Source organism: Salvelinus alpinus, chromosome 8, assembly GCF_045679555.1.
Source record: "Salvelinus alpinus chromosome 8, SLU_Salpinus.1, whole genome shotgun sequence".
Classification (NCBI taxonomy): domain Eukaryota; kingdom Metazoa; phylum Chordata; class Actinopteri; order Salmoniformes; family Salmonidae; genus Salvelinus; species Salvelinus alpinus.
Window position 1 is genome coordinate 65,593,513 of NC_092093.1, and position 13,337 is coordinate 65,606,849.

A 13,337-nucleotide genomic window follows, 5' to 3' on the forward strand; every position below is an offset into this window, starting at 1 on the left:
CTTGTGTGGTGTGCTAGCCTCATTCAGATTCAGTGTAGGTCAACAGAGCGTCAGCCTTTCTCCACACAACAGATATTCTCAACAGCAATCAGTCCTAACAACCTGCATGGGTGAATGAGTGAGTGGATGGGCAGTTTGCTGTGGCATATAAAAGTAATTTGTCTGTTGTGTTCGAGAGAAGTAACATGCTACTGTTGCTGCTGCTTTGCTGGGGTTTCTTCTGCTTTGCTGGGGTTTCTTCTGCTTTTCTGTGGTTTCTTCTGCTTTTCTGGGGTTTCTTCTGCTTTTCTGGGGTTTCTTCTGCTTTGCTGGGGTTTCTTCTGCTTTGCTGGGGTTGCTACTGCTTTGCTGGGGTTGCTGCTGCTTTGCTGGGGTTTCTTCTGCTTTTCTGGGGTTTCTTCTGCTTTGCTGGGGTTTCTTCTGCTTTGCTGGGGTTTCTTCTGCTTTTCTGGGGTTTCTTCTGCTTTGCTGGGGTTTCTTCTGCTTTGCTGGGGTTGCTGCTGCTTTGCTGGGGTTTCTTCTGCTTTTCTGGGGTTTCTTCTGCTTTGCTGGGGTTTCTTCTGCTTTGCTGGGGTTTGTTCTGCTTTGCCGGGGTTGCTACTGCTTTGCTGGAGTTGCTGCTGCTTTGCTGGGGTTTCTTCTGCTTTGCTGGGGTTTCTTCTGCTTTTCTGGGGTTTCTTCTGCTTTGCTGGGGTTGCTGCTGCTTTGCTGGGGTTTCTTCTGCTTTGCTGGAGGTTTCTTCTGCTTTGCTGGGGTTTCATCTGCTTTGCTGGGGTTGCTACTGCTTTGCTGGGGTTGCTGCTGCTTTGCTGGGGTTTCTCTGCTTTGCTGGGGTTTCTACTGCTTTGCTGGGGTTTCTTCTGCTTTGCTGGGGTTTCTCTGCTTTGCTGGGGTTTCTTCTGCTTTGCTGGGGTTTCTACTGCTTTGCTGGGGTTGCTACTGCTTTGCTGGGGTTTCTCTGCTTTGCTGGGGTTGCTACTGCTTTGCTGGGGTTTCTCTGCTTTGCTGGGGTTTCTTCTGCTTTGCTGGGGTTGCTACTGCTTTGCTGGGGTTTCTCTGCTTTGCTGGGGTTGCTACTGCTTTGCTGGGGTTTCTCTGCTTTGCTGGGGTTTCTTCTGCTTTGCTGGGGTTTCTTCTGCTTTGCTGGGGTTTCTTCTGCTTTGCTGGGGTTTCTTCTGCTTTGCTGGGGTTTCTGCTACTTTGCTGGGGTTTCTTCTGCTTTGCTGGGGTTTCTTCTGCTTTGCTGGGGTTTCTTCTGCTTTGCTGGGGTTTCTACTGCTTTGCTGGGGTTTCTTCTGCTTTGCTGGGGTTTCTTCTGCTTTGCTGGGGTTTCTTCTGCTTTGCTGGGGTTTCTGCTACTTTGCTGGGGTTTCTTCTGCTTTGCTGGGGTTTCTTCTGCTTTGCTGGGGTTTCTTCTGCTTTGCTGGGGTTTCTACTGCTTTGCTGGGGTTTCTTCTGCTTTGCTGGGGTTTCTTCTGCTTTGCTGGGGTTGTGTGTGGGGTTCAAGGTATTGATATAAATTCCCCCCTCTCAAAGGCTTTATGTTTGGAATAGTGAATTAATACAGCATTGTGTATAGGACATGCCAGGAAATGATCTGAAACAGATCGATTCTGTCTGGGCCTTTATAAATCTAGTGCCTGATAATTGTTTTACCTTCTATATGATGACTAACATCCACATAATCTGCATCTCTATGGTCTAACTCTAACATTTGCAGTTTCTCTTTCTCTCTCTATTTTCACCCCCTGCATAATCATTTATTTTAAATTTTTCTGCGCTTCTATCTGGACATTCTGTAATGTTAACTTCTGGATATGTGCCAGTTCTGTGCAGAGAGGGAAGAAAGGAGGGACGAAAGGAGGGAGGAAAGAAGATAGTGAAGGAAAGAGGGAGTCAGTGAAGGGAGGGGCCTCGTGATGTAATTTTACTGAAGTGAAAGTAAACTAAAGCAGGGCATTGTACATGGAAACAAAGTCTGCTGCTCCTCACAAGGCTAACAACAACACAGCAGCACAGTGTCCAACATTCGACAAGAAAACAGGAAAACCCTTATACAGGTAAGACAGGTGGACATGTTTAAACTATTTTCTACTACAGTGGTTTAGTATCAGCTCATACAGTATGACCTAAATACAACTATGCAGCTCATTTGCAATTTTACAGGCATATGAGTGTAAAGTTTAGGAAAAACATAAGTTGGGCAGCTACTGTAGCTGGTTATGTATGTAGCTTGGCTGTCAATCAAAACATAGCTAGACTATCATCAGTCCCATTTTGAGTGTTTCATTAAAACTGTCAACACCCCCACTATTTTGTGGGTGCAAAAGGGATGTTTTCACATCTTTGATGCCAGCTTTGAAAACAGTATTTTTTTTGCTGAGATGAACTGTGGACCTTTGTCTGTAGTGATGTTTCAGGAAAGCTACTGCTGAGTCCTTCCAGGAAGTCCATTTATGGTTTCTCTGTTTTTGTGTTCCAGATATGGCGTCCCTTAGCAGTCTCTTGTCTGAAGAGCAGATACAGTGCTCTATCTGTCTGGATGTGTTCACTGAGCCAGTTACTACTCCTTGTGGTCACAACTTCTGCAAGGCCTGTATCAGTGGATACTGGAATAAGACTGGCCTGTGCCAGTGTCCAATGTGTAAGGACATGTTTTACAGAAGACCCGAGCTCAAAATGAACACAACACTCAGAGATGTTGCAGATCATTTTAAGAGGATGAGAGACAGAGATGAGTCCCCTGCTGAGCCTGGAGAAGTGGCCTGTGATGTCTGCACTGGGAGAAAGCACAAGGCCCTGAAGTCCTGTCTGGAATGTCTGACCGCTTTCTGTGAAACTCACCTGCAGCCTCACAACAGAGTTGCAGGCCTGAAGAGACACACGCTGATCAACCCTGTGGAAAACCTGCAAGACAGGATGTGTAAGAAGCACGACAGACTCCTGGAACTGTTCTGTAGGACTGACCAGACGTGTGTGTGTAAGTTCTGCACTGAGACAGACCACAAGACTCACCTCACCGTCCCTCTAGAGGAAGAGTATGGACAGAGGAAGGCTAAACTGGGGAAGACTGAGGCAGAAGTTCAGCAGATGATCCAGGAGCGACTGCAGAAGGTTCAGGAGATCAAACACTCAGTAAAATTCAGCAAAAGAGCAGCAGAGAGAGAGATAGCAGACAGCATGGAGGTTTTCACTGCTCTGGTGCGCTGCGTTGAGAGAAGCCAGGCTGAGTTCATTGAGGTGGTTGAGGAGAAGTTGAAAGCAGCAGAGTGGCAGGCTGAATTTCTCATTGAAGAGCTGGAGCAGGAAATCACTGAGCTACAGAGGAGATGCTCTGAGTTGGAGCAGCTCTTACACACCAAGGACCACCTCCACCTCCTACAGAGCTCCCCACCCCTCTGTAAGCTTCCTCCCACCAGGAACTGGTCTCAGAAAAGTGTCCACAGTCAGCTGTGTCTGAGAAATGTAAGGAGAGTTGTGTATCAACTGGAAGATACTCTTCACAATGAGATGGAGAAGCTGCCTGACATCAAGCTGAAGAGGATGCAGCAGTATGCAGTGGATGTGACTCTGGACCCTGATACAGCACATCCATTCCTCATCCTTGGTAAGAAAAAGAGGAAACAAGTGAGATGTGGAGAAGAGAATCAAGAGAATCTCACTAATGATCCAAAGAGATTTAAAAATGGTTTCTCTATCCTGGGTAAGGAGGGTTTCTCCTCTGGGAGATTCTACTATGAGGTGCAGGTGACGGGGAAGACATGGTGGTGGCTAGGAGTGGCCAGTGAATCCATAGACAGGAAGGAGAGTTTAAACCTGAGCACTGATGGACTCTGGACTGTGTGGCTGAATGGCGAGAATGGGTATGGAGCCAACAATTACTACCCTGTCCGCCTCTCCCTGAGAGAGAAGCCCCAGAAGGTGGGGGTGTTTGTGGATTATGAGAAAGGTCAGGTCTCCTTCTATGATGTGAAGGCCAAGTCTCATATCTACTCCTTCGATGGATGCAACTTCACCGAGAAACTCTATCCATACTTCAACCCCTATCTTAGCTGTAGTGGTGAAAACTCAGCCCCACTGGTCATCTCCTCTGTCAATCACACACAGTGAAACAAGTTGTCACTAAAATGTGAAATACTCAGCTCAGCAGTTGATTCGTTTGGGATACTACAGATCAATATTGTTGGGTGTGCATCTCAAACTGTATAAAGTATAATCCCTTACCTCCCATGGACAAAGGTTTTGAACATGTTCCCTCTGCATTGAAAGTATTGAGAGCAAGGCTGATGGTTCTAAGTGATGTCAGAATGATGGTCAGATCTAAATTGTAAAGAGAGATACAAGTCTACTTTGACACGCTCTTCTGTATATCAAACCAAATTTCATTTCATTTGTCACATGCACCGAATACAGCAAGTGTAGACTTCACCATCAAATGCTTACCTACAAGAGCTTCCCTACGATGCAGAGTTAAAAAGTGAAAAATAATTAAAAAGAACATAAGAAAAAAATAAACGAAATAGTAACACAATACTAATAACAAGGCTATATACAAGGAGTACCGGCACCGATTCAATATGCAGGGGTATGAGGTAGTTGAGGTAATTGAGGTAATATGTACATGTAGGTAGGGGTAAAAGTGACTATACAATCATGATAGATAATAAACAGAGTAGCAGCAGCGTACAGTGCATTCGGAAACTATTCAGACCCCTTCCCTTTTGCCACATTTTGTTATGTTACAGCCTTATTCTAAAATTGAATAAATCCAATCTACACACAATACCCCATAATGACAAAGCGAAAACAGGTTTTTATAAATTTTAGCAAATTTAGAACAGAAATACCTTATTTACACAAGTATTCAGATCCTTTGATATGAGACTCGAAATTGAGCTCAGGTGCATCCTGTTTCCATTGATTATCCTTGAGATGTTTCTAAAACCTGGTAAATTCAATTGATTGGACATGACTTGGAAAGGCACACACCTGTCTATATAAGATCCCACAGTAACAGTGTATGTCAGAGCAAAAACTTGAACCTGATCAAACATCTCTGGAGAGACCTGAAAATAACTGTGCAGTGACGCTCCCCATCCTACCTGACGGAGCTTGAGAGAATCTGCAGAGAAGAATGGGAGAAACTCCCCAAATACAGGTGATAAGCTTGTAGCATCATACCCAAGAAGACTTGAGGCTGTAATCGCTGCCAAAGGTGCTTCAACAAAGTACTGAGTACAGGGTCTGAATACCTATGTAAATGTGATATTTCAGTAAAAAAATCTATAATAATAATCTAATTTTTTTTTTAAATACAGTTTTTTCTTTGTCATTATGGGTTATTGTGTGTAGATTGATGAGAGAAGAAAACTATTTAATCAATTTCAGAATAAGGCTGTAACATAACAAAATGTGGAGAAGGTCAAGGGGTCTGAATACTTTCCAGATGCATTCTATGTGAAGAGAGTGAAAGAGTGCCTATGTTTGTATCAATGTGTGTGTGTGTGTGTGTGTGTGTGTGTGTGTGTGTGTGTGTGTGTAGATTCCAGTGAAAGAGTGCCTATGTTTGTATCAATGTGTGTGTGTGTGTGTGTGTGTGTGTGTGTGTGTGTGTGTGTGTGTGTGTGTGTGTGTGTGTGTGTGTGTGTGTGTGTGTGTGGGTAGATTCCAGTGAAAGAGTGCCTATGTTTGTATCAATGTGTGTGTGTGTGTGTGTGTGTGTGTGTGTGTGTGTGTGTGTGTGTGTGTGTGTGGGTAGATTCCAGTGAAAGAGTGCCTATGTTTGTATCAATGTGTGTGTGTGTGTGTGTGTGTGTGTGTGTGTGTGTGTGTGTGTGTGTGTGTGTGTGTGTGTGTGTGTGTGTGTGTGTGTGTGTGTGTGTGTGTGTGTGTGTGGGTAGATTCCAGTGAAAGAGTGCCTATGTTTGTATCAATGTGTGTGTGTGTGTGTGTGTGTGTGTGTGTGTGTGTGTGTGTGTGTGTGTGTGTGTGTGTGGGTAGATTCCAGTGAAAGAGTGCCTATGTTTGTATCAATGTGTGTGTGTGTGTGTGTGTGTGTGTGTGTGTGTGTGTGTGTGTGTGTGTGTGTGTGTGTGTGTGTGTGTGTGTGTGTGTGTGGGTAGATTCCAGTGAAAGAGTGCCTATGTTTGTATCAATGTGTGTGTGTGTGTGTGTGTGTGTGTGTGTGTGTGTGTGTGTGTGTGTGTGTGTGTGTGTGTGTGTGTGTGTGTGTGTGTGTGTGTGTGTGTGTGTGTGGGTAGATTCCAGTGAAAGAGTGCCTATGTTTGTATCAATGTGTGTGTGTGTGTGTGTGTGTGTGTGTGTGTGTGTGTGTGTGTGTGTGTGTGTGTGTGTGTGTGTGTGTGTGTGTGTGTGTGAGAGAGAGAGAGAGAGCATATGTAGTGTGTGTGTGTGTTGGAGTGTAGTATGTGTGTGTGTGTGTGGGTAGATTGCAGTGAAAGAGTGCCTATGTTTGTATCAATGTGTGTGTGTGTGTGTGTGTGTGTGTGTGTGTGTGCGGGTAGATTCCAGTGAAAGAGTGCCTATGTTTGTATCAATGTGTGTGTGTGTGTGTGTGTGTGTGTGTGTGTGTGTGTGTGTGTGTGTGTGTGTGTGTGAGAGAGAGAGAGAGAGAGAGAGAGCATATGTAGTGTGTGTGTGTTGGAGTGTAGTATGTGTGTGTGTGTGTGGGTAGATTCCAGTGAAAGAGTGCCTATGTTTGTATCAATGTGTGTGTGTGTGTGTGTGTGTGTGTGTGGGTAGATTCCAGTGAAAGAGTGCCTATGTTTGTATCAATGTGTGTGTGTGTGTGTGTGTGTGTGTGTGTGTGTGTGTGTGTGTGTGTGTGTGTGTGTGTGTGTGTGTGTGTGTGTGTGTGTGTGTGTGTGTGTGTGTGTGTGGGTAGATTCCAGTGAAAGAGTGCCTATGTTTGTATCAATGTGTGTGTGTGTGTGTGTGTGTGTGTGTGTGTGTGTGTGTGTGTGTGTGTGTGTGTGTGTGTGTGTGTGTGTGTGTGAGAGAGAGAGAGAGAGAGAGAGAGCATATGTAGTGTGTGTGTGTTGGAGTGTAGTATGTGTGTGTGTGTGTGGGTAGATTCCAGTGAAAGAGTGCCTATGTTTGTATCAATGTGTGTGTGTGTGTGTGTGTGTGTGTGTGGGTAGATTCCAGTGAAAGAGTGCCTATGTTTGTATCAATGTGTGTGTGTGTGTGTGTGTGTGTGTGTGTGTGTGTGTGTGTGTGTGTGTGTGTGTGTGTGTGTGTGTGTGTGTGTGTGTGTGTGTGTGTGGGTAGATTCCAGTGAAAGAGTGCCTATGTTTGTATCAATGTGTGTGTGTGTGTGTGTGTGTGTGTGTGTGTGTGCGGGTAGATTCCAGTGAAAGAGTGCCTATGTTTGTATCAATGTGTGTGTGTGTGTGTGTGTGTGTGTGTGTGTGTGTGTGTGTGTGTGTGTGTGTGTGTGTGTGTGTGTGAGAGAGAGAGAGAGAGAGAGAGAGCATATGTAGTGTGTGTGTGTTGGAGTGTAGTATGTGTGTGTGTGTGTGGGTAGATTCCAGTGAAAGAGTGCCTATGTTTGTATCAATGTGTGTGTGTGTGTGTGTGTGTGTGTGTGGGTAGATTCCAGTGAAAGAGTGCCTATGTTTGTATCAATGTGTGTGTGTGTGTGTGTGTGTGTGTGTGTGTGTGTGTGTGTGTGTGTGTGTGTGTGTGTGTGTGTGTGTGTGTGTGTGTGTGTGTGTGTGTGTGTGTGTGGGTAGATTCCAGTGAAAGAGTGCCTATGTTTGTATCAATGTGTGTGTGTGTGTGTGTGTGTGTGTGTGTGTGTGTGTGTGTGTGTGTGTGTGTGTGTGTGTGGGTGTGTGGGTGGGAGAGAGAGAGAGAGAGAGAGCATATGTAGTGTGTGTGTGTTGGAGTGTAGTATGTGTGTGTGTGTGGGTAGATTCCAGTCAGTGTGCATAGAGCAAATGCAAGAACGTCAGTGCAATAATAAAAAAGGGGGATCAATGCAAATAGCCATTTGATTAACAGTCTTATGACTTGGGGGTAGAAGCTGTTCAGGAGCCTTTTGGTCCCAGACTTGGCGCTCCGGTACCGCTTGCCATGCGGTAGCAGAGAGAACAGGGTATGACTTGGGTGGCTGGAGTCTGACAATTTTGAGGGTCTTCCTCTGACACCACCTGGTATATAACACCTAGAAGGCAAGGAGCTCGATCCCAGTGATGTACTGGTCCGTCCGCACTACCCTCTGTAGCGCCTTGCGGTTGGATGGGGCCTGTCATGACAAATAGTGTCCCCGGTTGTATCCTAGGACCAACAATAGATACATATATATTCAACCACAAGGGTGTACCAATGAGCTATGCGAGACCGAAAAAAACGAGGACTACTGAAATTATATTATTTCAGTGTAGACAAGGGACGGGCAGGTTAAAATGAAAACATGACAGCCAGACAATCTAGTGTATTAATCATACGGATTTTCTTATGAATGTAGTGGAAATTAGCTGACTTGGTGATCTGTAAGGTAAATAACTTTAATGTGTCAAGCAGGTTACATGTTTTCTTTTCCATTTCCTAAACGTAGCATCGTTTAAGACGTGGATTTCATGTTGTCATGTTAACAAGGTACTAAAAAGTAGTTACAATTCATGTTTTCATTTTATTAGCTTAACAAAACTTGTTTTAACAGCAAAATTGTCGTGGAAACCAGCCTTGTTTGCATAGCGATGATGAAAAGAACGTAATTTAGGCTGTATAATGATATCCAAAATTATAATCATTCGGTCGTCAAACCGTTGATATAGCAACGGACGCTAATAGTTTATCGAATCACATTGTGATGTAGAGCGGGACACTATTTGGCCGGGGAACATTAATTGGCATGACAGGCCCATATTGCATATGAGGTCTAAGTTTCGGTTCAACTTTTGTTGTTGTTGAAACCCGTTTGGAAATAAATCCATATTGTGAAATGTATAATTGTGCATGAATTATCTGTTGGAAAGGTGAACTGGCAGAGCAATGGTGACTTTGCCTTTTGTTGTGTCCTTCAGTCCTTGAACGGCAGCTTTGCATTGCCAGGTGGGGTTGCTGTGGTGTGTGTGCCTACGTCGGTGCATAAATGCTGTGAGTGCTTTGTGTGTATGAGTGTGTGTGTATGTGTGTGTGTGTGTGTGTGTGTGTGTGTGTGTGTGTGTGTGTATGAGTGTGTGTGACAGGGAAAGCGACATTATCCCCTGTGGTATTAGTTGGCTATACATCGATCAATGGTTCTTGCTGAGAAGTGAACTCAGCTATTCTACCCCACTGATTCCCGCCAGCCCAGAACAGAGCGGGAAAACCAGGAGTCATGGAATACCAAACTAGTGATCGGGATCAAACAAGAAGTAAGGAATATAATACTACGCCAGGGTCGTGTTCAGGAGGGGACAACATTCTGTTGTTGTTGCAGCTAGAAATGTCTTGTATAGAGCTGACATGAATCCCTATAATTCTACAGAAAAGCGTCTGTTCTACATAACATTTCTATCTGAACGTTCTGTAAGGTTGCACCCCACTGAGCATGCTCAGGACTAACACACTACACCAGTAATGCCAGATCATATACCTAAAGCAAAATATATCTATTGAACATCATGTTACAGAAACTTAAGCATTTTTGAAATCTATAATATGTCTCGCAACATTAGGCTGCATCACATCCGGCCGTGATTGGGAGTCCCATAGGGCGGCGCACAATTGGCCCAGCGTACTGTCTTCTAGTTCCCTCTGGTGGGCACACAGCATAACTACAACAAGTCTGCACTCTTCTGCTGGTGCTCTCTGTATAGGCCTATTGTCTCTACCAGGGCCAAGCAGACCTGTCAAACACACATTTGAGGTGCCTGTACTCACCAAATACTTTCCCCAAGAATATTGTCTTGACCAGGTTTAACTGTGTGTCTGATGCCTCTGGGAGAGAGTAACTGACAGGGGGGTAGTGGTCCAACTAGAGGGGGAGAGTGAGAGAAGGAGGGGAAGAGAGAGAAGATCATGATACTAACCATTGGAGGTTTTCTATAGTCAATCATCAGCATCAACTGTGTTCAAAAGGGCCTACTCATATCCATGAAGCATCAAGCCATTGGCAATTATTCAAGTCCTGAGACTATTGAAGGCTTTTGTCTCCCCCTTGTGGTTCAAAATGGACATGTCTGAAATCGATGCTTTGACGGCGGAGAGAACGGTTGGTTTGTGTGTGTGTACCTGTATGGTGATAGTCCTGTTGCTTCTGGACATGTTGATGGTGTGTGGCTGTCCGTTGGCTAGGTTACGCTGGTCTACGTCTATGGTGAACGGCTCCTTGAGTCCGCCTAGGTTATACCGCACTTGGAGAGTTCCTACACACACACACACACACACACACACACACACACACACACACACACACACACACACACACACACACACACACACACACACACACACACGCAGAGACCTGAATTTGAAACATACCTGAGAAGCGAAGAGCAGCAGAGCCGATGTGTGTCTGTGAGTGTGTGTCGTATGCGTCGTGTCAGTGTCTCACCATTCTGCCGTAGCACCAGTGCCAGGTAGTCTTGTGTCTTGGAGCTGACGTACAGCAGTATAGCCGGTGTGTTGGACGTGCTGAAGCTAAACGCTACTTCTTCTCTTGTCAGATTCACTTCCTGTGGAGTCGAAGGTTGGGCCACAAACCTTGTGTCCTGACTGGCTGCCGCTGTTTCTGACAGGAAGTTGTATCGCACCAGAGTTCCCGCCTCAAAGAAGCCCCCCACATCTGAGAGTAAGAGACAACACACACACACAAAGGTTTAGAAACACACAGACACAGACTCACTCACTCACTCACTCACTCACTCACTCACTCACTCACTCACTCACTCACTCACTCACTCACTCACACACTCACACACACACACACACACACACACACACACACACACACACACACACACACACACACACACACACACACACACACACACACACACACACACACACAGAGCTATATCTGTAGAGATGCTGGTAAGAACCTCACTCTCTGGTGTGTGTGTGTTGTTCATTATGAAGTCAGAGTTGTCTGTCTGTGACCCCAGGGTATGGCAGCAGCAGCAGAATGACACAGTCAGGATAATAATATTCTACCTCAGGAGTCGGGTGTAAATATGAATATAATGGAAATATGCATCACAATTATGACTGCACTCATACATATGACAGTGGTAGGAGAACAGAGGGAGGAGAAGGTCCTCTGGGGTATCTGAAGGGTATAACACACGTGTTAATAAACACACACACACATGCACACACACTATTTCCCATTACATTCAAGACCTCGTTTTCAGTTTTTACACACACACACACACACACACACACACACACACACACACACACACACACACACACACACACACACACACACACACACACACACACACACACACACACACACACACACACACACACATCTAATAGGGGGTACACTGGGGAGATACTTTCATGTCAGCTTCTTTGCATATTCCCACACACTGTCGTCTCTTCCTCCCTCTATCCCCCCTCTATCCCCCTCTCTTCCTCCCTCTATCCCCCCTCTCTTCCTCCCTCTATCCCCTCTCTTCCTCCCTCTATCCCCCCTCTCTTCCTCCCTCTATCCCCCCTCTTCCTCCCTCTATCCCCCCTCTCTTCCTCCCTCTATCCCCCCCTCTTCCTCCCTCTATCCCCCCTCTCTTCCTCCCTCTATCCCCCCTCTCTTCCTCCCTCTATCCCCCCTCTCTTCCTCCCTCTATCCCCCCTCTCTTTCTACCTCTATCGCCCCTCTCTTTCTACCTCTACCCCCCTCTCTTCCTCCCTCTATCCCCCCTCTCTTCCTCCCTCTATCCCCCCTCTCTTCCTCCCTCTATCCCCCCTCTCTTCCTCCCTCTATCCCCCCTCTCTTCCTCCCTCTATCCCCCCCTCTTCCTCCCTCTATCCCCTCTCTCTTTCTACCTCTATCCCCCCTCTCTTTCTACCTCTACCCCCCTCTCTTCCTCCCTCTATCCCCCCTCTCTTCCTCCCTCTATCCCCCCTCTCTTCCTCCCTCTATCCCCCCTCTCTTCCTCCCTCTATCCCCCCTCTCTTCCTCCCTCTATCCCCCCTCTATCCCCCTCTCTTCCTCCCTCTATCCCCCCTCTCTTCCTCCCTCTATCCCCTCTCTTCCTCCCTCTATCCCCCCTCTCTTCCTCCCTCTATCCCCCCTCTCTTCCTCCCTCTATCCCCCCCTCTTCCTCCCTCTATCCCCCTCTCTTCCCCCCTCTCTTCCTCCCTCTATCCCCCTCTCTTCCCCCCTCTCTTCCTCCCTCTATCCCCCCTCTCTTCCTCCCTATATCCCCCTCTCTTCCTCCCTCTATCCCCCCTCTCTTCCTCCCTCTATCCCCCTCTCTTCCCCCCTCTCTTCCTCCCTCTATCCCCCCTCTTCCTCCCTCTATCCCCCTCTCTTCCCCCATCTCTTCCTCCCTCTATCCCCCCTCTTCCTCCCTCTATCCCCCTCTCTTCCCCCCTCTCTTCCTCCCTCTATCCCCCTCTCTTCCCCCCTCTCTTCCTCCCTCTATCCCCCCTCTCTTCCTCCCTCTATCCCCCCTCTTCCTCCCTCTATCCCCCTCTCTTCCCCCCTCTCTTCCTCCCTCTATCCCCCTCTCTTCCCCCCTCTCTTCCTCCCTCTATCCCCCCCTCTTCCTCCCTCTATCCCCCCTCTCTTCCTCCCTCTATCCCCCCTCTCTTTCTACCTCTATCCTCTAACACATATTCCCCTGTCTCGTCACCCCTGCCTTGTGTAGAACACAGGAAAACAAGCTTAAGTTTAGGAAACAAATTAATTCATATGTCACGGATCAACTTTCTGGCTATGATGTCTCACTGCGACTGACAGAAACTAATGCTTACTTCTGAGTAAATGTTGTAGTTCCTCTGCAAACAAGAGGCTGCTGGTTACACCGTCCAACAGCCTAGCAGTCATTTCAGGGTTCAGCGATTAGCTCTCACCTTTGGTGCAGAAGGGTCCGTCGTATGCCGTGGCAGTGCAGTCACAGCTGTAGCCATTATATTTCTCCTCACACTTTCCTCCGTTCCTGCAGTACATCCCATAACTGGTACAATGACCCTGACAGCCTGGCTTTACACCTGGAGTTACCTAGAGAGAGAGGGAGGTAGAGGGAGAGAGGGAGGTAGATGGGGGGGGGGGGGGGGGGGGGGTAGAGGGAGAGAGGGAGGTAGATGGGGGGAGAGAGAGAGAGAGGGAGGTAGAGGGCGAGAGGGAGGTAGATGGGGGGGAGAGAGAGAGAGAG

At 46.8% G+C, this 13,337-nt stretch overlaps 2 protein-coding genes across 3 annotated transcripts in view; one reads left to right on the plus strand and one right to left on the minus strand.

Annotated features, from left to right (window-relative positions):
- cntnap2a (contactin associated protein 2a) overlaps nucleotides 1–13,337 on the minus strand; it is a 226,266-nt gene that overhangs the window by 13,937 nt on the left and 198,992 nt on the right. For both annotated transcript variants that reach the window (XM_071414746.1, XM_071414747.1), the window contains 4 exons: nucleotides 13,036–13,183; nucleotides 10,565–10,795; nucleotides 10,243–10,376; nucleotides 9,892–9,985 (listed from right to left, as the gene is read on the minus strand). In XM_071414746.1, the coding sequence (XP_071270847.1) occupies nucleotides 9,892–9,985; nucleotides 10,243–10,376; nucleotides 10,565–10,795; nucleotides 13,036–13,183 (607 nt within the window). The remainder of the gene's footprint in view (nucleotides 1–9,891; nucleotides 9,986–10,242; nucleotides 10,377–10,564; nucleotides 10,796–13,035; nucleotides 13,184–13,337) is intronic.
- LOC139583551 (E3 ubiquitin-protein ligase TRIM21-like) lies at nucleotides 1,906–8,973 on the plus strand. Its single transcript, XM_071414748.1, has 2 exons — nucleotides 1,906–2,060; nucleotides 2,483–8,973. The coding sequence occupies exon 2, from the start codon at nucleotides 2,485–2,487 to the stop codon at nucleotides 4,108–4,110; it is 1,626 nt and encodes a 541-aa protein (XP_071270849.1). The 5' UTR covers nucleotides 1,906–2,060; nucleotides 2,483–2,484; the 3' UTR covers nucleotides 4,111–8,973.